At 36.0% G+C, this 27,468-nt stretch overlaps 2 protein-coding genes across 7 annotated transcripts in view; both read left to right on the top strand.

Annotated features, from left to right (window-relative positions):
- LOC142551159 (histone-lysine N-methyltransferase ATX2-like) overlaps positions 1-4,461 on the top strand; it is a 28,756-nt gene extending 24,295 nt beyond the window's left edge. The window contains exons 22-25 of the mRNA XM_075660231.1: positions 1,406-1,501; positions 2,542-2,645; positions 2,725-2,871; positions 4,184-4,461. Of these exons, the coding sequence (XP_075516346.1) occupies positions 1,406-1,501; positions 2,542-2,645; positions 2,725-2,866 (342 nt within the window). The 3' untranslated portion in view covers positions 2,867-2,871; positions 4,184-4,461. The remainder of the gene's footprint in view (positions 1-1,405; positions 1,502-2,541; positions 2,646-2,724; positions 2,872-4,183) is intronic.
- Positions 4,462-20,607: 16,146 nt separating this feature from the next.
- On the top strand, positions 20,608-27,030 carry LOC142551158 (zinc finger transcription factor YY1-like). Of its 6 annotated transcripts, none has more exons than XM_075660224.1 (7): positions 20,611-20,953; positions 22,333-22,391; positions 23,344-23,403; positions 23,660-23,859; positions 23,985-24,074; positions 24,395-24,538; positions 26,341-27,028. In XM_075660224.1, exons 1-7 carry the CDS (start codon positions 20,868-20,870, stop codon positions 26,881-26,883), a joined length of 1,182 nt encoding a protein of 393 aa, XP_075516339.1. In that variant the 5' UTR covers positions 20,611-20,867; the 3' UTR covers positions 26,884-27,028. The 6 variants fall into 6 exon arrangements, with proteins under 6 accessions (XP_075516341.1, XP_075516339.1, XP_075516340.1 ...); XM_075660229.1 differs by having other exon boundaries at positions 20,901-20,953; positions 23,315-23,403; positions 26,341-27,026; XM_075660227.1 differs by having other exon boundaries at positions 20,901-20,953; positions 23,315-23,469; positions 26,341-27,026.
- The last annotated feature ends 438 nt before the right edge of the window (positions 27,031-27,468 follow it).

Below are 27,468 nucleotides of genomic sequence, written 5' to 3'. Positions count from 1 at the left end.
TATATGATTCATTATATCATGTCAAAGTGTGGTGCATCACATTATATCTTCAGCTCAAGTTATTATTAATTTTCTCTAAGCCAAAGGAGTTGAATTCTTCAAGTCAATTTCCTGAAGTGCTTCATCAGCCACTTAATAGACCTCTGAACTACCATACGTGTCGATAGAAGGAAGAGATAACAGTGCTGCCTTCTAACAGACTGTCCTAGAAATGCAACATTTATGTGGAACATCTTGTTAGGGACACCAATTGTCTCTCGAGCTTTGAACACCGCATCTCTTTCATCATATTTTCTGGTTTAGCTGGTTGGTTATAAAGCAATTCATTCTTTCAAAATTGATTTGTATTCCATCTTGGTCTGTACATCTTTCTTTTCCCCTCCCCCCTCCTCTCTGCATGTGCTCCAGCTCATCTTGTCGAAAGAGCCACCATTGTTTATTTTTTAAATTATTTAACTATGTCCATCTTCCGCTGCTGGCTTTTTTGGATGCTCCAACGTGTGCTTCAACCGGCGTATACAAGAGAAATTGAAATTGCCGAAACCCCATGCCAACACTTGCCTTTTCCGTCAACAATAGGATCACTCAATGCTGCATTCAAACTTCAAAGAGAGGAAAGAAAAAACCGGTCTCTTTCTAAATACACTCTGGTCTGCTCCCAAGAGGAAGGCTCTGGGTACTTACTGACCGAATCGGATTTTATTGAGTACTTTCATTGGGCTTGAATCCCTGAGAGGATTTGTCGTCTCTTCGTGGTCGTAACAATCACTACAAGAAGTGGAAAAAACAAAAGATGAGAAAGCCTGCAGCTTGCTGGTGGCATCGAAATAGCATTAGAAAGATCTGTCTCGGTGTCGGTGGAGTTAGTAGGACCAAACGCTGTATAGGGGGTGATGGTCCTTATTCCCTGCTGATAGTAGGAGATGGCATGCCGGGGCATGGGAAATAAGGGCATCGTCATTCAGCGAAATTGTCAACTATCGCGCACTTGGAAATCCTGACAACGGAGAATGCGGCGTTAAGAAGACTGACTACCTAGCAAGAAGCCTTGGTGTCACATTCCAACTGCAATCAACTCTTTCAGATTAATTTCTGTTGAAATTGTGAACTCTTGTTTGATGAGTGCATTTGTTTTTGTCAGATGTATGCACATTATTGTCTTCAACACTTCCATGTATTAGAATGTCCGTAACAATAGAATTAATTGGGTAATAGATAATTATTAGATGGTTTGGTTATTTGAATGACTATTTGTTCACCAAGCTTAGTATTATATAATATATCATCTTGGCTTTTCTTGTATCCATAATTTTTCAGTGAGATGATGAAATTTATTTGCATTTGAGTAAAAGTAGCTCATTAGATAGCAGCTACTGCTTTTGAATCTTTAGCGTCTTTCATGCAGGGTGCTGGAACTTACATGTTTCGTGTTGATGATGAACGTGTCGTGGATGCCACAAGGGCTGGAAGCATAGCACATTTGATCAACCACTCATGTGAAGTATGTATGGAGCTTACTTGAAACAATGTTCTCTTTATCGGAGAAAGATCAAAATGATGTGAAGACTAAGTTCTCTGGTTTCAATGGATTTTTGGCGTTTTAAAATCCTAAAATACAATTTTCTACAGCTGGAAGAATGTGTCTCCTCCAACTTGTTTCAGTTGTGAAATATGCTTGTTTCAAAAGGCATGCAATTTATCTGTTATTGGAGACACAAATCGCTGTATGATTTTGTTGGATGCTATTATGAAGATCAATTGAATGTCTATTGGTTGTGTTCTATCTCCAAATCCAAGCCTAAGGGTGGAGAATTGTTAAATTGTCCTTCTCATGACTCATTTGTGCTGGTGGAAAAAGAAATCTCCATCCGGACTTGAAGTTAGGGACGTGATATTACCTAGATTGCTTCATGCCTGAAAAGTTATGATTAGGTGTGCAGTAGTGCTGACTTTTGGTAATCTTGTAAAGTTATTAATGGTCACACTTCGAGTCTGTGCGTGAATCCTCAAAACACTATTGCTCTCAGATTTCTCGATAAAAATCTGAGTTTCCTTGCAAGCTTTTATGCTCTTCTTCCTCTTCCTTTTCCGCAGCCAACAACCCAAACTGAAAATAGAAGCAAAATTAAAATAATTATTCGATACTTACCTATGGCGTGGGAAGTGCGTGCCACCATTGCGGTTTATTGTGTCTTCTAGATCCTTTCTGTTGGATCTCTACTTCTACCGTGTCTGTGGTTGAAAGTGAGTCTGGTTTGGGCTTTTCTTGTTTATCTTCTGATTCAGGCAGCTTTTGGGCGTCGACCATCTCCCCTTTTGGCCCACTCTAGTAATTGTTGGTCCAATGTCTTTTCATCCATGATAATAGGAATGGGCTTGTCATATTGCCACAGCTATAAACTTGATTTGTGTTTTCATATTTCTTTGTTTGAGGATTTACTCACATGTGGAACATTCAACAGCAATTGTTGTCACATCAGTCATCCTTTGCATCACGTTCTAGTAATTTTGTCCTCAAAAGTTGGGTTTTTTTTTTTTCAGCCGAATTGCTATTCAAGAACTATTAGTATCAATGGCAACGACCACATCATTATATTTGCCAAACGAGATATAAAACAGTGGGAAGAACTGACATATGATTACAGGTATTTCACCTTGTCAAATAACTGTATTTTGTGTTGATTTCCAAAAAACTTCACTTAATGTGTTCCCTCCGATATTCAGGTTTGCGTCAAAAGACCAACGGCTAGCTTGTTATTGTGGATTTCCTAGGTGTCGGGGTGTTGTGAATGATGCTGAATCTGTGGAACGAGAAAAAGGGATATATGTACCCCCTAGTGAACTGAAAGACTGGGAAGGTGAATGAAATAGGTCAGTAATCCCACGATTCTCTCTAGTTTCTTTAATTTTTATTCACTCTTGTATTCTTTAGTCGTTACAAAGAATCATATTGCCATCAGTTTCTCTATCTCACCCTCTTGCAGTCACGTCTGTCAAACATGACCTTAATTATCGTACCATTTCTTTGTTTAAAACCTGTTACTTGAGAGCGTACTTTGACATTTTAAAGTTTTTGTCATTGAAGCAATAAGGCCTTTGTTATACAGTCCAACATAGAGAGGAGTCCGTGGATTTATAGAAGCTATCAAGTTTGCGTTGAATTTAGAAGTGTGTGCAAATTATTTGTTTCTTGTATTGGTAGTTTGAGAGATGCAAATGGTGCATACATTCTGTAGGACTAAATTATCCTTGCTACAGAGTAGAAGTCGGATTACTCTTCTATATCAAGATTAAACATGGATGCAGAAAACTAAAGGAGCTACAAAAGATGTAGGACCTAAAATATATGCCATCTCCAATCCATATCCTCTATTTTTCATCCTCTATCCTCTAAAATAGAGATCACGGATCTCTATTTTTAAAAACCTTCTCCAACCCATATCTTCAAAAAATATTACAAAATACTCTTTTTTTTTTTTTCATTTTCAAAAACACACACATATAATTATATAATTACATTATGTATTATAAAACCGAACTCAATTAATTCGATAAACATAATACAATAAAAATCGACGTTTAACTTTATTGTTGTTTGTGTTTTTTAAATTGTTGGTGATGTCTTTTAATTGTTTGTGATGTTATTTAGTATTGTCTATTGTTTATGATCTAAAAAAATCGCATGTTTATCAAGTTAAATAAATTAAATAGACAATAAGTGTTTCTAATAAATTATGTTATTAATTTTTGTGATCATTATCTTGTTTATTATTTCCATTTCATGATTATTATAAACAATATATTTATAATTAATTCATGAAAATAATAAAACAATTAAAATAAATTAACTAAGTATAAAAATTATTTAACATTAAAATTAATTAATTAAATAATTTAAAATATAATAATATAAAATGGAGCAAAACAAATATATAAAAATACAAAAGGACTATTCTGCAATTGTTATGATGGCATTTCAGTAATTTGGTAGAATCTCTATATGAACTATTGCAATCTCCAAAATGGAGATTGCATTTGGAGTTGGGTTGGAGCATCAACCCATACTCTATTTTGGAGATTTCCTCCAAAATAGAGATCGGTTGGAGATGCTCTTAGGAGTCAGGAGGGTTGTTATTTTTTCATCCGTGAGCTATTAATGAATTTTTTTACGTACTATATGCAGGACCTGTAGTGTAGTTGGTACATGGGATTGGATCAAATTGTTTTTTTGGAGCTTCCGGCTTCCATATTCCAGCCGGTATTTGATTGCAGAAAGAGCTCAACTATGTTTTTTCTTTCTGCTCAACTTAGCATTCTTAACATTGTTATTAAACAAATAAGGTTGAACTCAGTTCTTATGATATAGGTACTTGGAGCTATTTATTTTAATTTCAAGTTCGTAAACATGCTGAATGTTCTGTAATTGGTTTTCTATAATATTAAAAAAAAAAAAAACACAGTTTGTTAAAGCTCGTTTGTGCTTTATTTTGGTGGCGTACATGTTTATGATTGTTTTATCAGGATAAGTTGCATCTTCTTAATCCATTAAGATCAGCCTCATATCAACTATTGTTGAAGCCTAATGGTTTAAAAAATACCCTTTATTCTATATCGACCACTATGCTTTACATTTATCATTCTATATTTATTACTGTTTCAATTTAAAAAAATGATAAGTTTCATTAGCATTTTTTAAAATCGTGCTATTATTTTCATTTTTTTATTTGTTATTTTGGTGAGTTTTTTTATATGACACACTTAACCTTCCACCTGCATATTCCACATTTTTCGTCCTCTCTCTTTATTTTTCAATTTAAAGAATTGATAATTTAAGTTATTATTATATTATTATTATTTTAATAAAAACATGCTTTCTTTTCCATTTTTTTGTAGCATTGCAAGTTTTTCATTTACGTCAGATTCTTCATTATCTTAATTTTTCAATGCTTTATTTTATTTTTATTTTTTCAATTAAAAATCTCGCCTCTTTATCTTTTTAATTTAAAATTTTGATAATTTTCATTATTATTATTATTTTAATAAAAACCTGGTTTCTTTTCCATTTTTTTTTAGCATAGCAAGTTTTTCATTTACATCAAATTGTTCGTTCTCTTCTTTGTTCCATGCTTTATTTTTCTTTTTTCAACTGAAAATCTTTCCCCATTCGTGTAGTCTCACCTTTCATTTATATTTAAATGCATCAACTGTGCCACGATCGCTAGTTTAGTATAATTTTTGTGAATTCATTTTGTTTTGCTCATCTATAGCTTTTGATATTTTTATCCACCAATTTTTAGAGTAGGTGACCAGCGAGTCAACTTGTTGTTTGAGCTTTATTGACTCTAATGTAAAAGCGATATTTATTTTAATAATATTTTACGGTTTCATCCAATTATGACATTATGTTTTATGTGTATACAATGCAAGCATACATAAAGTTCTTGAATATATAATAGGTAGTATGAGGCCTGCCTCGCAACGTAAGACCATGAAACTCATTAGGAAGTGTACCGTATATTCTATACATGTTATTAGTCGAATCAGCCGCCTAAAATCAGGATGAGTGTCGCCTGAGTTCGAGAGTAACATATGTGATGAAAACGTCATATTTTATTGGTAAAGACATGAAGATGTATATGATTATATGATGATGCACTGAACAATCCTCAATTAGACTGTCAAACGACCCTAAATGTCTATTGATTTTTTTTTTAAATCTAGTCAACGGCCGAAGCATATACATGCACCCATAAATATAAAATTTGGAACATGCTATTAAAATAAATTTAACTATCAAATAAATTACTGCAGTTTAAATCATAAAGCAATGAACCACACTACACGTCTACGGTGTGAAAGCAAAAGCATCAAGTAAGACGCTACAATATGTCAAATCATCAACACAATGAAATCATGAACCGTTGTTAAAAATGCAGTCTAAACATATCCTCAAAGATCATATTTTCGGAAAATAACGCAAGGTCCTCGGGTTCTCGTGCATCGCCCGCTCCGCCAAATCAGTCCTCTGCACCTCCTGTCTCCTCAAAGTCATGCTCACCTTCATCAATCACACCTAGTGAGTTTAACGACTCAACACACTTTACCCATGATAACAAAATATACAAATACATAACATGCAATAGTAAAAATGTTGTAATTAACATGACTTTCATATGATCTATCATAAGCATAAACATATTCATTTCTTGTTAACAAATACATATAAATTTTTCTTTTATTGATGAATTTCGTATCAGCTGCTTGTCGATTGATCAGTCTTACATATTACCATGGTACCAGACGGTGGGGACATCAGCGACACTATCACCCGTCAACCGAGCCTTGGCCTTACATGTCATCGTGTCATTTCGTATTCGTATTTGTATTATTCAAAATCAAATCACATCTTTCAAAACATTTTATCATATCCATTACTTATAAAAATTCAGGAATATAACATTTTCTTGAAACCAAGCACACAACGTATTTTTTAACATTTTACATAAAAATTCATATTCATTTAAAATAAACGTTTTAAAAAATAAACTTTAAGTTATCAGGACATTGCCAGGACCGCTAACATAATTCAGGTACAAAATGATCATTTTGCCCCTGAAATCCTATGTAACGTCTCGAAAATTTGAAGGTCCACGTGAGCCACATGCATGCAAATTATCAAATTTGTTATGTATTTTAATCAATTTATTTTAATTGCATTAATTAAATATGGTAGACATGTTTACATGTTTAAAATATGATTTTCTACTAGAATGCATAAAACTGTGTTTTAAAGATGATTCGAAACGCGATCGAGGAATGGAGACCGGGAACCATATAAGGAAAAATATTTTTATTAAATAATTATTTAATATATGGTATATTTTAAGGAGAATTTTCGAAAATGGTTCAACCACTTTGTCTACATCATATATCTTTCGGAGTTATGACTTAGTTAAACACTCGACTGGCTTCAACCACTTTGACTTGGTCCACTCAGCTTGGCCTTACATGTCATCATATTATTGTGTTCGTATTAGTCACAATCAACTCTCATTCTTCAAAACATGTCATCATATTCATCACTTATAAAAATCATGCATATACGTAAATTTTTCTTAAAATCAAGCATGCGACGTATTTTTCATAATTTCCATAAAACATCATGTTCATGATAACATGTTAATTAAAAAAATGTAATTTTGTGATCACGGAGCTGCCAGGACTGCTAACTCGACCCAGTGCAAAATGACCATTTTGCCCCTGGAAACCCTAATCGACCGTTTTACTCCTGGACCTCAAAATTTCGACTCGAAGCCAACCAAACTCCCTAAAACACCTCAAAACATATTAACAAACATTTTCTAGACATAACCTCGAGCCCATTTCATAACTTCTACGGTTTGTTTTAAAACTTGAACTGGGTCCCGGTTTTAACCCGAATCAACCCGAAACTTAACCAAACTTTCCTAAACTTAAACCATGACTTATTTACACATGATCCACCGTTAAATCACCTAATTCAGACCACCAACAACCCTCAAAATTTCCAAGTGGCTGAAGGAAAAACTCGACGCATCTACTTACCAAAACCCTAGTACCGAACCTTGGACTTATCGAACCTAGCCCACCCTAGACTGGACCAGCCCCGAACAAGACCACCCTATGGTCGTGACCAGATCAAAGGACCTCTCCTGGACAGACCAAACCACGCCCATAGCCCCATGCATGCGGTTGCACATTCTTTCCCCTGAAAACACCAAAGTCGAACTCTAATCAGCATTATCGACCTCGATCTTCTCCTAGCCCGAGATCAGCCGTGCACGAGCTGCCCTAGGCCGTGACTCAGACCCACCAAGATATACTCCACGTCCCTTATACCACTGGCCTCACCGTAACGTTCGATCGATTCCCCAACCTAACCCGAACACCAAAGGCCCATCGGTTTCCTCCTAAGCTTGACCCGTTCATGATTCCAGCACCATGACACCCTATCTCGCAACGTGTACATCCCCTTAACCCACGGCCATAGCAGCCCCTTGCATCATATGAAAAAGAATCGTTTAAGGTGCTTGCTTGCGCAACGGAAGTTTCAAAAATTATTTTCATACAAGAACCGAGCACCCTAAACACTATAGTGTGTAGCAAATACAATAAAACACAAAATGTCATACATATAGTGTTTTAGAATTTTACCTATTAATCTTAAAAGATTGATGATGGCTCCAACTTAGCTCTTCAATGGCAAGACAAATCTTCAAGCCTCCTTTGAGCACTCCTTGCTCAAAAATTAAGCCCACCACCAACAAGGAAGATCCCCTTTAATTTTGCACTAGAAAAATTAGATGATTTTTCTTTGAGAAGTGTATGCAATTTTCAACAATTGAAGAAGCAAAAATGAGGGAGAATAACATGAAAATTTCGGCCAAGGTGTGTGCAAGGAGAGAAGGGAAGACATTTTTCTTGGTTTTGTAAAAAGTTAAGTGAGTCCCAAAGGCATGCATGCCCATTGACTCAAAAAGTTGTCTCCAACCTTTCACCTCCCAAACATGCAATTCTATTTGGGCTTGTAACAATTACAAAGACCATGAACTTTAATTTAATTGTCTCAAACAAATTTGAGACCAGTTAAACCTTACCTGATTTTACTCAAGCTCACTAGTTGAATAATTATTTCTAATTGAGCTTTACAAGGCCCAATGTTGTTTAATTAATTCAACACTGGAATTAATTTAATTATTTGTACTCTACTAAGTCTACTAGTGTTTAATTAATTCAACACTAATTCATTTAGTCCATAATAATGTTTATGAAAATCACAATTTTCAAATACATCATTTGTTTGGCTAACTTTTAATTTAGGAACACTTCTTCAAGTCAAAAGTCACATTCCCCTCATAGAAGTCATACTTCTAATTTTTCTTTCGCTTATAAACTCCTTTATAAGCCGTTCAACACATTGAACTATTATTATTTCTCAACGGGATCTAGAAAGTTTGCACTTGTGTGGCCCTCAATGGTTTTTTGATACAACTAGCCGTTGGTTCACATCTCCATGTGATTCGGGACTAAACATGTCCTTATATGAGCATACACCAATTGCTCCATTCTTGATTATCAACTCCTTGATAATAAGAACGTCAGAATTCAAGTCTGATAGTACTCAATCAATCATGTTAAATTCCTAGCAGCATCGCTTACATGATTCCCTAAGTATCAAATGATAGTGCCTGCAAGAACCATTCAATTATGGTTAGCGTACAGTACGGTCCCTTCAAATCATATATCCCGACCGATTCGACAATTATTGGTATATCGAGAGCTGTCAAAGAATCGATACTATGTGTCATGTCGTAGTTGCATCGATGGTGTAATCTAAGAAACCCCTTTCTCAATTACCACCATACTCTGATCAAAGATTTCAAACTACATATACATGAGATCACATAGGATATCCATACTCGAAGGTAAGCGGTGAATCCCCGACTACAATGCACCGACTCCTATATGTTTCGACAAAACACCCAACCTTGCCACCTGATGACCCCATAAGAGTCGATAAACAAGTCAAAATGCAATGCTAGCAGATAGAGTCTCAATGTTGTCCCGGATGATAAGGACTAATGGTGTACGGTTATAAACTATGACGTTTCCACTCGATAAGTGAGAACCACTTGGAAAGTTCTTTATGGAGGGTTGTTCAGTGCACTCTACAAGGAGCACCTATCTGCATGTTAAGACATCACAATGTCCCCTACCAATGAAACATGGTACTCACATCGCAGATACTAGTCTCAAACTCGAGCAGCCTGTCACGCCCCGAGTCCGAAGCATCGGTGACATCCGGCATTGTTTAACAATTAAATTGAAAACAATAAAGCCTCGTATCAAATCAAACCAGTCTTTTTCATAAATAAAGTATTGTCTTACAATGACAATAGAATAAAATACATCAGAGTTTCAAATAGCGGAAACGAAAGAAAAGTAAAATCTTGAGTTCTGATCTTGATCTCCAGTTCACCAACCCCAGAAAGCATCTTGCTCTTCCTCATCCAGTTGCTCATCATTTTTATCTGAAATTTGTAAGGGGTGAGTGTTTTGGAAAACACTCAGCAAGTGGGGGTCGATCGATTCCAAAGATACATATAGAACTTAGTTTTCTTAAAACGTTCTTTTAACAGATTTTCGAAACTTAATATTCTTAACTTATCAGGACATAGACAAATAGAATAAATGACAGAATTCATCAGATGATTCAGAACAATTCAGAAACCGATTAACTCAATTCAGAACAGAACATATCAGAACAGACAGAACACTGTTACTCATCTCATTTCCATGGTCAAATTGTCCCCAATATGTTAGTCCTCTAAGGGGTGAGGCCAGAACACGGTTTTATACCAATCGATGGGGGCCAGACAGAACATGGTTTTATACCCACCAATGGGGGCCAGAACAGAACATGGTTTTATACCCAATAATGGGGGCCAGACAGAATTACAATTCTCGTCCCATTTCAAATTCGAATCGTAATCGTGCAACACAGAATTCAGAGTTTACCAGACAGAACGTATCAGAGTTTTCAGATATCAGAGTTTCAGACGGATTCAGCGGAACCAAAGAATTTCGAATAACAGACTGAGCATATAATCGGTCGAAATTCTAAACGGACAGACTTCATATTTTCGAAAATGGAGACACACAATCATGCATGTCATAATATATATTCAAGTTTTAAAATACAAACGAATATATAACAAAAGCCCACTTACTGTAATTTTGTTCAAAGCTTTCTTCCAAAAATCGGGCAGCACCTCGGCGCAACTTTAGCAATTGCAGTCTTCAATCAGACAGTACTTCGACTGTAAGATTTCCGCACTGGACTGCATGAAATCTTCTCTTCCTTTTCCTTGAGTTCGGCCGATTTATTTAGGGAGAGGGAGAGAGGGCAGAAACTTGGAGAGTGAAGGGGGAGCTTTTGGTGTAGTTTTGAAGTCTAGCATGTAGTATTTATAGGCAAGAAAAACCCTTTTCACCTAGCCCCATCATGGCCGAAATCTTGGTCAACAAGAAAAGCTTGATTGCTCATTATTTTGGTTCAAAGACTCATGTATTCCTCAAGTTCTAGGATGATTACCCAAACTCCCATGCATTCTTCAAGTTCTAGGGTGATTATCCAAACTCCCATGCAAATTAAGTTTGTCTTAACCCTTAGCTCTTTCATTGATTATTTCTTGCATATTTAATTTGTCCAAACCTTAGCTAAACTTATAGCTCCCTTTTTGGCCTTTTTAGGACAAACTTGGTTGAGCTGCTTTGAGCTGAAAGATCGAGTCCTTGAGCTGGGGTTTTACTCCTCCCGTGACAATACTTCGATGGATGTGGTTACTTGTAGCTTGACTTCTGGTTGAGCTAATCCCCGAGCTTTGAAGTTGCTTCCTCGAGTTAAGTTTAGTAAAAATCTAAGTAATCATTCAAGTTATTTAGTTAGAACAAACATTTTTGAGCTTAGTTTGAGTTAAATTCCATGTATATATTACTTACTTGATTTGATTCGGATCGTAAAATCTCGGGTTCTCACACAGCCTATATCCTTCTTAGTGGCGGCTGAATCGACTAGGAACTGTTTAGAATATACAGTATTGCAAATATGAGTTTCATGATACTTATCATATGAGCATGTCATATTCTTTCTACTATTTGTATATTCAAGGACTTTATCTATGCAACTAGCATTAGTATACAGATAAAGATGTGACAAAAAAATAATTTCAAATATTTTTAAAATAAAGATTGTTTATATATAAAGTTTCATTGTGAACACTCGGCCAACACTTGGCTCGACGGTCCACCTACTCTAACAATCTCCCACTTGCACTAGATCCAACTATCCATACGCTTCAAACCCATCGATTCGCGATGTTTCTCGAATAATGGTCCAGGTAAAGGCTTAGTTAGTGGATCAGCAACATTATCTGTGGAGCCGACTTTGTCAATCGATACTTCTCCTCGTTCCAAAATCTCTCGGAGGATGTGGTACTTTCTCAATACGTGTTTGGATTTCTAATGAGACATTGGCTCCTTTGCTTGAGCTATAGCTCCCGTATTGTCAAAAAACATCAGGATAGGAGCAACTCCATTAGGAATGACGCCCAACTCTTGGACGAAATTCTTTATCCAAACAGCCTCCTTTGCTACATCTGATGCAACAATGTATTCGGCCTCAGTGATGGAATCCGCAGTACTGTCTTGCTTGGAACTCTTCCAAGAGACAGCAGCACCATTGAGCATGAATACGAACCCAGAGGTTGACTTCGAGTCATCGATATTGCTTTGGAAGCTAGAGTCGGTATAGCCTTCCAATTTCAATTCTCCACCCGCATAGACCAAGAACAACTTGTTGGTCTTTCTCAAATACTTGAGGATGTCTTTCACAGCTTTCCAGTGTGGAAGTCTAGGGTTCGATTGATATCTACTCACTACACTTAGTGCGAAAGCCACGTCAGGACGTGTAGATATCATCCCATACATGATGCTACCAATCGCAGATGAATACGGAATGCGTGTCATCGCCGCTATCTCTGCATCAGTCTTGGGAGACATAGACTTGGATAGGGACACGCCATGACACATTGGTAGATGTCCTCTCTTGGACTCATCCATCGAGAACCGTTTCACGATGGTATCAATGTATGTGGACTCGGTGAGACCAAGCAATCTTCTCGATCTATCTCTATAGATTTGTATTCCCAATATAAAAGATGCTTCACCCAAGTCCTGCATCGAGAACTTACTCGCTAACCATATTTTATTTGATTGCAACATCCCTACATCATTTCCAGTGAGTAGAATGCCATCAACATAAAGCACCAGGAATTTCAAAGCACTCCCACTGACCTTCTTATACACACAGGATTCCTCAGGATTCTTAGTAAAACCAAACTCTTTGATTGGACTATCAAATCTGAGGTTCTAACTCCTAGATGCCTACTTTAGACCATAAATAGATCTCTAAAGTTTGCATACCATATGCTCACTTCCGATAGATGTAAACCTTTCAGGTTGAGACATGTAAATCTCTTCCTTAATATCCCCATTAAGAAAGGCTGTCTTGACATCCATCTGTCATATCTCATAGTCATATCATGCAGCTATGGATAAAAATATCCTTATAGACTTGAACATTGCAACTGGAGAAAAGGTTTCCTCAAAGTCAACTCCTTGTCTTTTAGTATATCCTTTTGCCACCAATCGCGCCTTGAAGGTCAATACCTTCCCATCCGCCCCATGTTTCCTCTTGTAAATCAATTTACACCCTATGGGAACAGTTTCCTCAGGTGGATCCACAAGATTCCACACTTGGTTCGAATGCATGGAATTCATCTCAGATTCCATTGCTTCAAGTCATTTGGATGAATCGACATCAGATAACGCTTCCTTGAAGGTCCTTGGATCACATCCATGGTTAGGCTCATCACGGCCCTCTTCAAGAAGCAGACCATACCTCATAGGTGGTCTCGAGACTCTCTCGGATCTTCTAGGAGCTTGAATCTCCTCTCTTGGCTCTTCGGGTGTGGGTTCTTCAATTTTGGATGTCTCTCGAACCTCTTCGAGTTCTATCATCTCCCGTTTTCTCTACCCAATAGAAATTTCTTTTCCAAAAATGTTGCATTCCTAGAAACAAACACCTTGGTTTCTTTGGGATGATAGAAATAATATCCAACTGAATTCCTTGGATATCCCACAAAGTAACATAAAATGGATCGACTATCCAATTTATCTTCCACTGCCTGCTTCACATAAGCAGGGCATTCTCATATTCTAAGATAAGAATATTTGGGAGGCTTACCCATCCATATCTCATATGGTGTCTTTTCAACTGCCTTTGAATGGACATTGTTCAACAACAGTGCCGCTGTCTCAAGCGCATATCCCTAAAAGGATGGCGGCAACTCCGTGAACCCCATCATAGACCTAACCATGTCCATCAAAGTTCGGTTACGACGCTTCGAAACACCATTCAACTGTGGTGTAGCAGGCGGATTCCACTGCGAGAGAATCTCATTCTCCTTAAGATACTCTTGGAACTCGGCACTCAAGTACTCACCACCTCGATCCGATCGAAGTGACTTGATGCTTCGTCCCAACTATTTCTCTACTTCACTTCTGAATTCTTTGAACCTTTCAAAGGCTTCAGACTTGTATTTCATCAAATACACATACCCATACCTCGAAAAGTCATCGGTAAAGGTGATGAAGTAGGCATGTCCATGCTTAGTGGTGATGCTAAGCGGACCGCACACATCGGTATGGATCAAATCCAATAACCTTTTGGCTCACTCCACATGGCCCTTAAAGGGAATTTTGGTCATCTTTCCTTTCAGACAGGATTCACAAGTCGTGAGAGAATTAATATCAGACATATCAAACATGCCTACTCCCACTAGCTTGTTCATCCTTCTTAGGGAAATATGTCCTAATCGAGCATGCCATAATTGTGCCGAATTTAGAGTATCTTGTTTTCTTTTATTTGTTGTTGTTATTGCTTGGCCATTGTTTAGTGGAATATCTTTCAATTTTAAGTTATAGAGATCGTTTTCAAGTTCTTCAGTACCAATCAAACATTCATTCTTGTAAATGTTGCAAACATCTTTGCTAAACAAACAAGAATATCCATCTTTATCAAGCATAGAAATGGAAACAATGTTTTTCGCCAAATCCGGTACAAACAAAACATCTCCTAAAATCAACTTAAAATCATTGTTCAACAATAAGTAAATATCTCCTACGGCCTTGGCAGCAACTCTTGCTCCATTGCCCATCCTCAAGAAGGTTTCACATTCCCTAAGTCCCCTACTTCTTCCCATCACCTGTAAATCATTACAGAGATGTGAGCCACAGATACCCAAGAAGTAGAGTTAATTGAAATGTTTACTTCAATATAGAACATACCATTTCCAGAACCCTTCTGGGCAAGATATTCTTTGCAGTTACGCCTCCAATGTTCAGGCTTCTTGCAGTGATGACAAACATCAGCAGTTTTGTCAGCCTTTACTGGTGTGGCTGCCACAACGAGATTCGGAGCTTGCCTCTTCAAGGGCATGTTCTTCTTGGGACGTTGGACAGAACGCTTCTTTCCTTTCCCATGTGGACCAATCTCCGTACCAGATGAAGAACCCACATAAAGAACCGACTTCTTATCATTCATAGAAGCTTGCATATAACACTTGACTTTCAAGTCATGGTCACACCATTCCTTGTAAGTCTGCAATTCCTCAGGAGTGCAGTCAATCGGAGCCTCAACAGGGGGCGACTCAGTAAGTGTATATACTATCCTTTCCGAATTCAAGACGATTTTCATATTTTTTAGCCAATATAGGTAATTAGGTCCGGTTAATACGTGTTTGTCGAGTATTACAGATAGCGGATTGCGAATCGAAGACATTGTCAAAAAGTACTGAAAAGTAAAACAGATAAATGTTAATGACTATTTTAAAATATTTAGTAAGATATGAAGTATGGACTTTTAATTCATAAATTTTCGCTCCCACTGTTTTGATATTTTTCACTACCCTCTAGTGAAAACGGGAAACTCCTTTCCTCAGCAGGTACGTAAGGTCCAATTAGCAAATTATGATCCCGAATAATATCAGCCAATAATAATTCCTAAAAGGTAGTATCCAATTGCATCTCCATGCAACCCTCTACGTAAACTTTTGTCTCACGTTTGATTAGGACCCAATAATATGACGTCGTTCATCTTTACGTGTCAAGCCTTACCCATCGATGTTGAACCTTAATGGACGGTCGCCATGAGTTCCCCCAATAATATGAGCCAAAATCATGGAAGTTCCACGTAGTTCACATCACCATGTCAATAGATGTCACAGTTTTCTGGTTTCCAGGGCCCTCCCAATAATATGAGCCGAGCCCCAAACACAGGTAGCGTTCATCATGCATTTATTGTCGATGGAAGACATGGAAATTATAAAAAACTTTAAAATTCCTCTTTTCGGGCTTGATATCAATTTTGAATCTTATTCAAAATGAGGGTTTTTAATTTTGAAAGGTCTCATCATTAATTTTATTAAAAGCTCGCCATGTTTGATCGTATGTTTGCTGGATTCATGCAACTTTGTTATTATCATAATAATAACGCACATACTCATTATTTATAACATATCATGCATATATTATAAACAGTAAACTAAACAAGGATGATCAATCGTCCCAAAACTAATGGCCCGTGTGAGCTAAGCACGGGCCTAGGTCCAATCCTAGGGAAATGCATGGGATGCAAATGCAACTTTTACATAAGCTTCCAATATTTACATGTCTTCGATCTTCATAATCATCAAGGCCACCATCTTCCAATCTTGATCTTCCACTATACTAATATTTACAAATAAATATCCATGGTAAATAGGGATACATCTCATGGGGTGGTAACGGGCCATAAACCAAGTCCACTTTATAAATTGATAATTATTACAATCATTCAACACAAAATATCCTAGCATACACCTAGCAAATTGGGCTTGGGCTTTTGATCATCCTTCATGCATAATATCACATATCATACACCATCAATTAATTATCACAATAATTAATTGATCTAAAATTATATATCTTAATCCAATCACTAACCGCCACGATTATAAACTAAACTAACAAAGTATACAAACTCCTTTGTCTACTTTCTAATTAATTTATTTATAACCGAATTTCTGGTAAATCACCATTTACTATAAATAATTAAAGTCCAACTTCAATTATTTATTTCATGAGAAAATATGTACAACTTTTGTAAATTTAAATTTAAGGGCCCAAAAAATCATTTTCACCAAAAACATTTCGGCCCATGTAAATTCACAAATTGTATTAGCCATCTAATGGCCCAATAACCTCAAGGCCTATGACACTTTGATATTCCAAATCACTTTTGGAAACCCTGGTCGTCATCGTCGTCGTCGGATTCCGGCCAACTTGCACACAAAATTTTTTTTTTTAAAAAATGAAGGGCTGTTCAGGCAGCCCCTTGGGCTGCCCTTGCTGTCCGTTTCGGGCAGCCCAAGCTGCCCAAAAGTCGCCCAAAAACCGGCCTTCGATTTGTTGTTTTGATTGTCTCATGTGGTTAGAAATTGACCTCAATATAATATCATGTATATGCTAAAGAAAATAGTAACCATAGATCTGATACGACTTGAAAGGGGATCGTTTAAGGTGCTTGCTTGCGCAACGAAAGTTTCAAAAATTATTTTCATACAAGAACCGAGCACACTAAACACTATAGTTTGTAGCAAATATAATAAAACACAAAATGTCATACATAGGGTGTTTTAGAATTTTACCTATCCATCATAAAAGTTTGATGATGGCTCCTACTAAGTTGTAAACAACTTAGCTCTTCAATGGCAAGACAAATCTTCAAGCCTCATTTGAGCACTCCTTGCTCAAAAATTAAGCCCACTACCAACAAAGAAGATCCCCTCTAATTTTGCAGTAGAAAAATTAGAGAATTTTTCTTTGAGAAGTGTATGCAATTTTCAACAATTGAAGAAGCAAAAATGAGGGAGAATAACATGAAAATTTCGGCCAAGGTGTGTGCAAGGAGAGAAGGGAAGACATTTTTCTTGTTTTGGAAAAAGTTAAGTGAGTCCCAAAGGTATGCATGCCCATTAACTCAAAAAATTATCTCCAACCTTTCACCTCCCAAGCATGCAATTCTATTTGGGCTTGTAACAATTACAAAGGCCATGGACTTTAATTTAATTGTCTCAAATAAATTGAGACCAATTAAATATTACTTGATTTTACTCAAGCCCACTAGTTGAATATTATTTCTAATTGGGTTCTACAAGGCCCAATGTTGTTTAATTAATTCAACACTTGAATTAATTTAATTATTTGGACTCTACTAGGTCAACTAGTGTTTAATTAATTCAACACTTCAATTAATTTCATTTAGTCCATAATAATGTTTATGAAAATCACAATTTTCAAATACATTATTTGTTTGGCCAACTTTTAATTTAGGAACACTTCCTCAAGTCAAAAGTCACATTCCCCTCATAGAAGGCATACTTCTAATTTCCTTTCGCTTATAAAATCTTTTATAAGCCGTTCAACACATTGAACTATTTTTACTTCTCAACGGGATCTAGAAAGTTAACATTTTTGTGGCCCTCAATGGTTTAATGATACAACTAGCTGTGGGTTGACATCTCCATGTGATTCAGGACTAAACATGTCCTTATATGAGTATACCTCAATTGCTTCATTCTTAATTATCAACTCCTTGATAATAAGAACGTCAGAACTCAAGTCTGATAGTACCCAACCAATCATGTTAAACGTCTAGCAGCATCGCTTACATGATTCCCTAGGTATCAAATGATAATACCTGCAAGAACCATTCAATTATGGTTAGCGTACAGTACGGTCCCTTCAAATCATATATCCCGACCGATTCGACAATTATTGGTATATCGAGAGCTGTCAAAGAATCGATACTATGTGTCATGTCGTAGTTGCATCGATGGTGTAATCTAAGAAACCCCTTTCTTAATTACCACCATACTCTATCAGATATTTCAAACTACATATATATGAAATTAAATAGGATATCCATACCCGAAGGTAAGCGGTGAATCCCCGACTACAATGCATCGACTTCTATATGTTTCGACAAAACACCCAACCTTGCCACCTGATGACCCCATAAGAGTCGGTAAACAAGTCAAAGTGCAATGCTAGCATATAGAGTTTCAATGTTCTCCCGGGTGATAAGAACTAATGGTGTACAACCATAAACTAGGACGTTTCCACTCGATAAGTGAGAACCACTTGGAAAGTCCTTTGTGGAGGGTTGTTCAGTGCACTCTACAAGGAGCACCTATCTGGATGTTCAGACATCACAATGTCCCCTACTAATGAAACATGGTACTCACATCGCAGATACTAGTCTCAAACTCAAGCGGCCTATATCCTTCTTAGCGGCGGCTGAATCGACTAGGAACATGTTTAGAATATACAGTATTGCAAATATGAGTTTCATGATACTCATCATATGAGCATCTCATATTCTTTCTACGATTTGTATATTCAATGACTTTATCTATGTAACTAGTATGAGTATACAGATAAAGATATGCCAAAACAATAATTTCAAATATTATTAAAGTAAAGATTGTTTATACATAGAGTTTCATTGTGAACACTCGGCCAACACTCGGCTCGACGGGCACCTACTCTAACATCATAGTCAAGAAAAACGTGAGTTACGTGAAAGGATGTAAGCATATTTTATGTCCAACTATGCAAAAACATTACCACAACATAAATCAAAAGATTTCCCATGCATAAACATACAAACCAACATGTAGCAGCGTGAATGATGAGAAGAAAACTTTTTTTTGGCTGCTGAAGGTTTTTTCGAAAAAGTTGCAGGAAATGAAAGTAGGGGGGCGGCCAAGTGATTAACTGAAACATCCACTACTAGTTTACTTAAAGGAAATAGTTTAAATCATAAAATCGTCACTCGTTTGCAAATCCTAAATTAGCAATAAAGATAAAACTAGCAACCTCTCAAAAGCATAAATAAAATGTCGTAAAATATCTTTAACATAAATCATAAACGTGAATGCGGAAAACTAGAAGCGCTGGTCTTCGGGTCATGTGCACCTTTAGTCCAGACAGATCAACCCTCAAGACCTCCACTACCATCAACATCAAACTCACCTACATCAATCACACCTAGTGAGTTTAAAGGCTCAACATAACATATTCTTTATAACAAATAATACGTATAAAATCATATGCAACAGTGAAAATACTTTTACGTATAATAACATTTTCATGACATGCATAAACGTAAACATTTTCATATTATCGTCAACATATTCATATTCATCATAAACATATACATATTCATTTCGTTGAATTCACATCATTTATTGTGACTTTCGTATTCGTATTGGGGCGATTGATCAATCTACATGTAACCACAGTACTGGGTGGCGGGGATATCAGTGACACTCTCACCCGTCAACTGAGCTTTGGCTTTACGTATTAACATATCATCATATAACGTGTTTTTATTAGTCACAATCCCTTCTCATCCTTCAACATTTCGTATTTCCATCACTTTATAAAAGCATGCATAATAATATCATTTTTCTTTTAAACCAAGCATTCAACATATCTTTTAAATGTCCATATTAAAACATAAAAATCCATAAAAATTTAAAATAAACATTTTAACATATAAAACAGTAATCAGATCCCATGACGTTTACTAATTTGTAGGTGTAAAATTTCCATTTACCCCTAGGCGTAAAAATTCTTGAATTTGACTTTTTCTTCGGGTTGAACCATGTTAAGTTGGTGAGTTGGATCTGATTTTGAAATCCCTAATTTAGAAAGTAATGATAAAAATTCGAAACATCTTATTGTTGATATTTGAATCATACGAAATCCAACAAATATTTGATTGTCAAATCATCTTTAATTACGAAAAAACTTCTTGAACACAAGAAAACCATTATCCAACAATTTATACAAAAATTGCTTAGTTCCGTTTCAATCGAATTTTTCACAACAATAATTAAAACCGGATCGATTTATCTAATGATTTCGAACTTGTTCGAGAAGAAAGACCAAAACGAAATTTGTTCCAGATGATGGGACGAAAAAAACAATCAACCCAATCAACTTCGGATTGCGTCTTCCCTCCCCCAATTTCATCATGATATTCCATTAATAGAACTTCTTTTCGTGTGGCCATCTCCAAAACCTAACCCTATTTTCAACCAATGATGATTATTTTCGATTGATTAACCAATAGCTCTGTCGGGTTAAAGAGGGAAGCAATGGATGATCACTTTGCTCATAATCTCTCCGACAGGCGCTACATGACCAAGTCCAGAACCCCTCCTGTCAGATGGTTCAGAGAATGGTAAGGAAGAAAGTCCTTAGTTTTCGCTACTTTTTATGTACTATATCAAATGATGCTGGGTTCCGATGTTCTTGACCTCTTAGTGTTTCTGTATGGTTAGAATTGTGTATCTGATAAGGAGTTTACTGATTGGTTCTTAACTCTGATGAACCGTTTGGATTCATCTTCTTGGGCATTGTTTTTTCTTTTAAGGCAGTATTAACCATAAAATATAGCACGAGCTATTTTCTTTTTCAGTTGGCATTTACCGGAAAATGTGGCATCAATGAAACCCATCTTTGCACCTTTTTTTGTTTATTTGTCAGCGAAACCTTAACATTGCGCTTCTTTCAGAGGACTGTTCAATTGTCATTATTTTCATTTTTAATAGAGTTGAAATGAAAACATTCAGGATTTGTGAGATTCCATTCAGACATGTTGTCAGGATCCACTGGGTACAATTTAATGAAACTAATCAGTTAGATTTTTAAATCTACTATTTATAGAGAAGTAAGCACCTCCTTGGGCATTGTAAAGGGAAGTGCCCTAAGCTATCATGGAAAAATAAAGATCCCTGGCAGTCAAGTTTGAGTCTGTACGCGACAACCACCCCTAGAAAAGAAGATGATTGAGAAAGGAAAAAGCGCGATTGTTGAAATTTAGTGTAGTTTCTGGTGTGGCATTGATATTCGTTTGAAGAAATCCGGGTAATGCTTAGTAGTTATGAGTGTCAGTGATATAATTATATCAGTTTTATCTTTTCTGTAAGTTGTACAATGTGCTCATTTTGAATATGTGCTTTAATATGATTAAGTTTGTACCTTTTGCCTTGCTACCTTGTTGTGGCGCATTTTAATGCCTGTTACCTCGTGAGAATCATTTGTCTAGAACTTAAACAAAAGTATCGTGGCCAGAGAAAAGACTTTCTTGGCTTTCGATCATCTTCAGGATGATTGTAATAAAAAATTTACTGAAAAAAGGGGTTTGTCGATTTATTGACGTGAATTTCGACAGATAATTTGAACAAGGTGCCTTAGTATGGGTTTTCGGGTGAGTTCTAGCTGCTTTTTAAATTGTTCAGAAAGTCAGGAATTAGGCACTGGTTGCCTTTTGCTTTAAGTTTGTCTGTGAAAAGAATGCTTTTTAATTTTTATTTAGTGTATCCATTCTTAAATTTTCTTCTAGTTCTATTTGAAAAATAATGTTTAGCTTTTTTAATCCAGTTGTCTAATTTTCAGTTTTAATTCAGGATTTGTTATTCAATTGGCATTTATTGATTTTTTCAACATCTCCTTTAGCTTTTTAAAATTATTTATATACCACATTATCGCTCTTGCATTTTGTTTCATACTTTATTAAATGTTTTAGTGAACTTGTTTTATCTCTTTGCTTTTCTCTAGGGTGCCTCAGGATCTTGTCTCCACTGGTGGGAAGTGCTTGGTTTTGAAATGGGTTAATGGTTAGTTGCAATTGCCTGTTCTACTATGTAGATGATGAATTTCTTTAATTTTCGTTTTTATTCCAAATTAATAAAAAAAAATTGTTTCATGGAATAGGTCAAGATGTAACTATTTGTGACTCTGTTAATTTAAGATCAAACTTTATTAATGAGAGAAATAATGCTCAAGATTTGACTTCTACTAGCCATCAAAATAGAAAACAAAAAGGTCAAGAAATAAGTTAAAGCTATTGCCTACCATGTTAAGGATGATTTGCAGGGTACTTGGTTATTTGCAATTGAACATTTTTCAATATGATTCAAACTTATGAGAGAAATAATGTACAACATTTGATTTCAGGGCAGGATCAAAATAGGAACAAAATGGTCGAGATAATAGTTTTGTAATAGTTATAAATATATTTTCACTAATTGCAAACTGACTATGCAAGGAACTTCAAATGAAATAAAAGAAGGAAATAGAAAACGAGGACATAATTGATGTGGACAATTCCTCTGAAGTCAAAAATGGAAGAATCATTTACAAAGAGGGAAATATCTTTTATTTTTAATGCATATTTTATTATGTTGACAGGAGATATCTAATTAATACTTCTACTGCCTGCAAACTTTGTTCTCATATAGAGATGTTAATGAAACCATCACTTTTGACGGATGCACTGGGATGTTTAATATCTTTGTCAAAGATGATGGGTAGGCTGTTCTGCTACTACTGGGTGTGATGAAAGTATATTAACATGAATGCTCAATTGGAGGATTTGATGCACAGTTAATTCGGGATATTTCATTCATGTTAAATTAATTGAGTTAATCTTTCGTCTAAACAGCATGCTTGTATAATGGATATAGTTTACCACTAACAACTATTATATTTTCGATTTCCTGAGGATGCTTGGGAAAACGTTTGAAAAGTCTTATTGCAGAACTTTAAACCTAGGCTGTTGTCTTTTAGGAAGCACCAACTCTGGAGCTACCAACTTATATCTGGACTTTCTTCATAAGATACTTCTGGGTACCAAACTAGTATAATTTCACGTGTCTCAAGCATATTTTGCTATATCAGTTGCATATTAGACATGCAAGTAATTTCTAATAAGAAATTACTGTAGCAGTCAGTTGAATTATGTGATGCTGATTTCCATTGTTTATTTTGCTTTAGAGTTGCACATTGATGTCAATTTTGCCTTTTCCATAATCCAAAGTCTAAGAATTATACTGAACTGTGAGCCAGTCGGTAAATCTGACCCATGAAAGAGTTCTATTTTTAGAGACAACATTAAAGGCAATGAAAGACAAATCAAAAGAGACAGAAGCAGTAGAACTCGAACCTGAACCGGCGACAGAAGTTTTGTTTCTTTGTAGCTACGAGGGTTGTGGAAAAACTTTTATTGATGCCGGAGCTTTGAGGAAGCATTCCCACATTCATGGAGAAAGACAATATATTTGCCATTATGAGAACTGTGGAAAAGTAACATGTCTCTTTGTTTTCCACAATGAACTATATGAACTTTGTTGCAACATAATTTTTATTATACCGCCACATTGCATATTTGTGAGTCTTTCTTTCATATTAAATAGATTTATATTTTGCAGAAATTTTTGGATAGTTCGAAACTAAAGAGGCATTTTTTAATTCATACCGGAGAGAGAGATTTTGTGTGTCCCCATGAAGGCTGTGGTAAGGTGAGTATTACCTTCTAGGAGGATATCGAGTAAAACCCTTCCCCCTCACATCTACATGCATGCACCAGGGTCCTCTTAGTAGCCAGCAGTTAATACTTAATCCTATCATAGACGCATAGCCTGATTCTTGAGGAATATAGGAAGGTGACATTTCGCTGTAGACAAATTGATAGTACACAAATGGATGCATTTGTGGCCATCTTCAACTACCTTGATATATTTCAAGAATACCATAGATCAGAAATTTTAATTGTAATGTCTCTTCCTAGTAGTCTGTTACACCTTGCTTGATTCTGATGCTGTAAATTAATACTGTTCAGGCATTCTCGCTGGATTTCAATCTAAGGTCACACATGAAAACGCATTCGCAGGAGAACTATCATCTTTGCCCATATCCCGAGTGTGGAAAACGATATGCGCATGAGTATAAGCTAAAGAATCACATTTCATCTCATCACGAGAAGGTGATACATTTTCCATCTCTTTTCAAGTTTTATTACTTTCCTTATTTGTGATTGTTTTGGCTTACATTTATTTAACGTCTTGGTCTGATTTTTTGTTTTGATTTGTATCTTTTAGCTATTTTGTAGGATAATTTCATTTTTGGTACCTAATAGACTCACTTCTGTTTATCCTAGTTCCACGTAGATTGGTTTTGGTCCCTAATGATTCGAAAATAACCAACATTTCAGGGCGTCATTAACTTTTTGTTGAAAACAAATGGCCATGGGATACAAATGTGTTTGCTTTTAGTAACTTGAGGATGAGTTTGTAAGTGGATCAAATCTGGATTTGATGCTATGACATACTTGAGGGACCGAAAATGAAGTTATCCAACTACATTTTTTACCTAAAAAACTATACTAATAAACTGTGAAGCCCAAGCATAGAATCATAAAAGACAGAGTTCATTAAAATTTCCTTTTTAAGATATTGCTGGGTCAGTACGTTCTATATCATCATGAAACAGTTATTGGTTATGTTCGAGGTGAAGGATTTAAAGCCCAAGGCATCCATATTATAAACATGCAGGTTGACCGACTTTGAAGATCATTTTTCTTGTTTTTCATACTTGATAAATTTTTTGAAACGAATGCAATATAATGCTTGAAGAAGATTATGTGCCCTCTATTCGTTTTCTTCCAAAACCATCTGAAGGAGTCACAAAGTTAATTGAGCATCTGAGACAAATTGGTGTAGATTTGCTGGATTCAACGAGTAAAGGCTACCTTTTTTCCTCTTAAAATAGAGGTATGTTATAGATCATTCGCAGGAAGACATTTTTAAGATTCAAGCATTAGATTTATGTGGCTTTGTGTAGAGAAATAGACTGAGAGCACATGAGTCGTATAGCTGCTATTGTTAAGTCATTTTTGGCTCTTTTGTAATGTTCCCCGACTTTGATACAGATCGTTGTCACTGAAAAATAATATCAAGAAAATCACAAAGTGATGAGACATTAGCAATTAGGAATTTTTTTTACTTAATGCAAGGTGTGGTTTGTTTGGGCAACTTGGTCAGAAATATGATTAAATTTTTTTAGGTAAAACATCAACTAATTTGCAGCCTTCTAGAGTTATGTTAGAGTTTGGATATAGAAAATGTCCGTACAATGAGTTTTCTCACACTCTAAGCTTCATCCCATGGAATGCTGGCAAAATGTTTTTACAAGTCAAAATTTAGTGGTAAAATTTTATTTTGAATCCCTTAGTGTGCACTAATTTAATTTTGGTTTTCCTGATTCCACCTGATCGGTAATAGTCTCTTTCCAAAATCAGAACATATTTGGTTTCCCAAGTCGATAAATGGAGGGGAGACCATTTACTAACATGAGAGAAGAATCTTGGTTAGAGTGGAATTAGAGTACCCAATCGGATTGGGGGGCATAAGTAATGGGCCAAAAATTATATAAGCCCTGCTGTTCATGCTTAGATTAAGGTTCTTGTGAACTTCATAGTGTGATGGGTATTATTAAAGGACGAAAATTAAACTACCCCTCTTTTTGGTTGTTGATGCTCTGATAAAGGTCTTGTGAACTCGAAAAACATAAGGGGCATCATCAGACATTCATGTCTTTCTCCTTTTTCACATTGAACGCTATTAACTTCTGTATGTTACAATGTTGGGATTGAGAAGTTAATTGTTCTGATTTTGTAGGGATATGAAAAGCTTCTTTACATATGATGTATATGCTAGAAGCTTTTCAAATTTGATTTATTTTGTCGCTGCAACATTTAAGTAGTTCGAACTCTGGCAATTTACGCAGAACGGTATAGATGTTGTCAAATACACTCCACCAGTAGAAAAACCAGTGAAAACTTCAAAATCCAACACTGGAGCTTCTGGACCTGCATCATCAGACCGCCCATATGCTTGTCCGTATGAAGGGTGTGAGAAGGCCTACATCCATGAGTACAAGCTGAATCTTCATTTGAGACGAGAGCATCCTGACCATTTTCCGGATGACAATGACAAAAACAAAGCGCAAGCCAATACTGAAATTGAGATAGATGAAGCGAGTGATCAAGAAGCATATACTGGAAAATGTAGCAATGGCAAAGTTTTGAAACAAAGCAGGCAAAAGCCAAGTTTGAAGATGCCTCCTTCAAAAGTGACTCAGCGCAAAACTTCTACCTCATCTTCTGCCAACTTGAATGTGGTAAAAAAACCTTGGTCTGTTAAAGACGAAATGTGCGATGAAGAAGATAGTGAAGAAACTGAAGAAGAGCGAGATAACATAGTAAAGGGAGGATGGAGGTATGGCGAAAATAATGATGACGATGAAGAAGAGACATTAGACGAGGATTAAGTGTGTAGTTTAATCTATTATTTGAACCCCTTCCTCTTGAAATGAAAGAAGTATACTATGATTAGATTAATTTAATAGATAATGCTTCGTATACACAAAGAAAGATCACCTAATAGTTTAAATTTACTTTTTACAGAGAATTATGGTAGGATTTTCATCTGTTTATTTTCCATTTTGTGTTGCAATATAAATGTGTTACAAAAAAGATTCGAAAATGGCTTAATGAACCGGTTCACTGATGAATTTGGCGGGTGAATATAATGGTTCAGTAGAAGAATGTATGTTCTTGCTCTTGTAAATGAGTTGGCATTTTAAATTTTTCAGGCTTAATTCCAAATTCATTAATTTTTAAATTGAATTCAAGTTTTTTATTGAGCTAAATTGTTATATGTTAAGTATTTAGTGCAAATCTTAGAAGTCCATTAATAATAGAAGCCCGCAGAATGTGAAGAGACTAAGTAGATGAGCTCAGGAAGAGGATCAGTTGAAGACCTCGATGGGAGGAGTTGACCCACGATCTCCGATGATTGATCGTGGAAGATGATCAAATTGTTCGGTGGAGTGGAACAAAAGCTGAGATAAAGA

Source organism: Primulina tabacum, chromosome 7 (assembly GCF_025594145.1).
Source record: "Primulina tabacum isolate GXHZ01 chromosome 7, ASM2559414v2, whole genome shotgun sequence".
NCBI classification, from domain to species: Eukaryota; Viridiplantae; Streptophyta; class Magnoliopsida; order Lamiales; family Gesneriaceae; genus Primulina; species Primulina tabacum.
Note: the sequence above shows the minus strand (reverse complement) of the source record. Positions and strands in the feature narration are given on the sequence as shown.

Bases quoted from the DNA above. Each gene is read 5' to 3' on its own strand.
- LOC142551158 (XM_075660224.1), top strand. From the start codon at position 20,868: ATGGATGATCACTTTGCTCATAATCTCTCCGACAGGCGCTACATGACC. The intron at 20,954-22,332 runs GTAAGGAAGAAA...GCTTTTCTCTAG, and splicing joins GTCAGATGGTTCAGAGAATG to GGTGCCTCAGGATCTTGTCT. The intron at 23,404-23,659 runs GTACCAAACTAG...TTCTATTTTTAG, and splicing joins TCTTCATAAGATACTTCTGG to AGACAACATTAAAGGCAATG.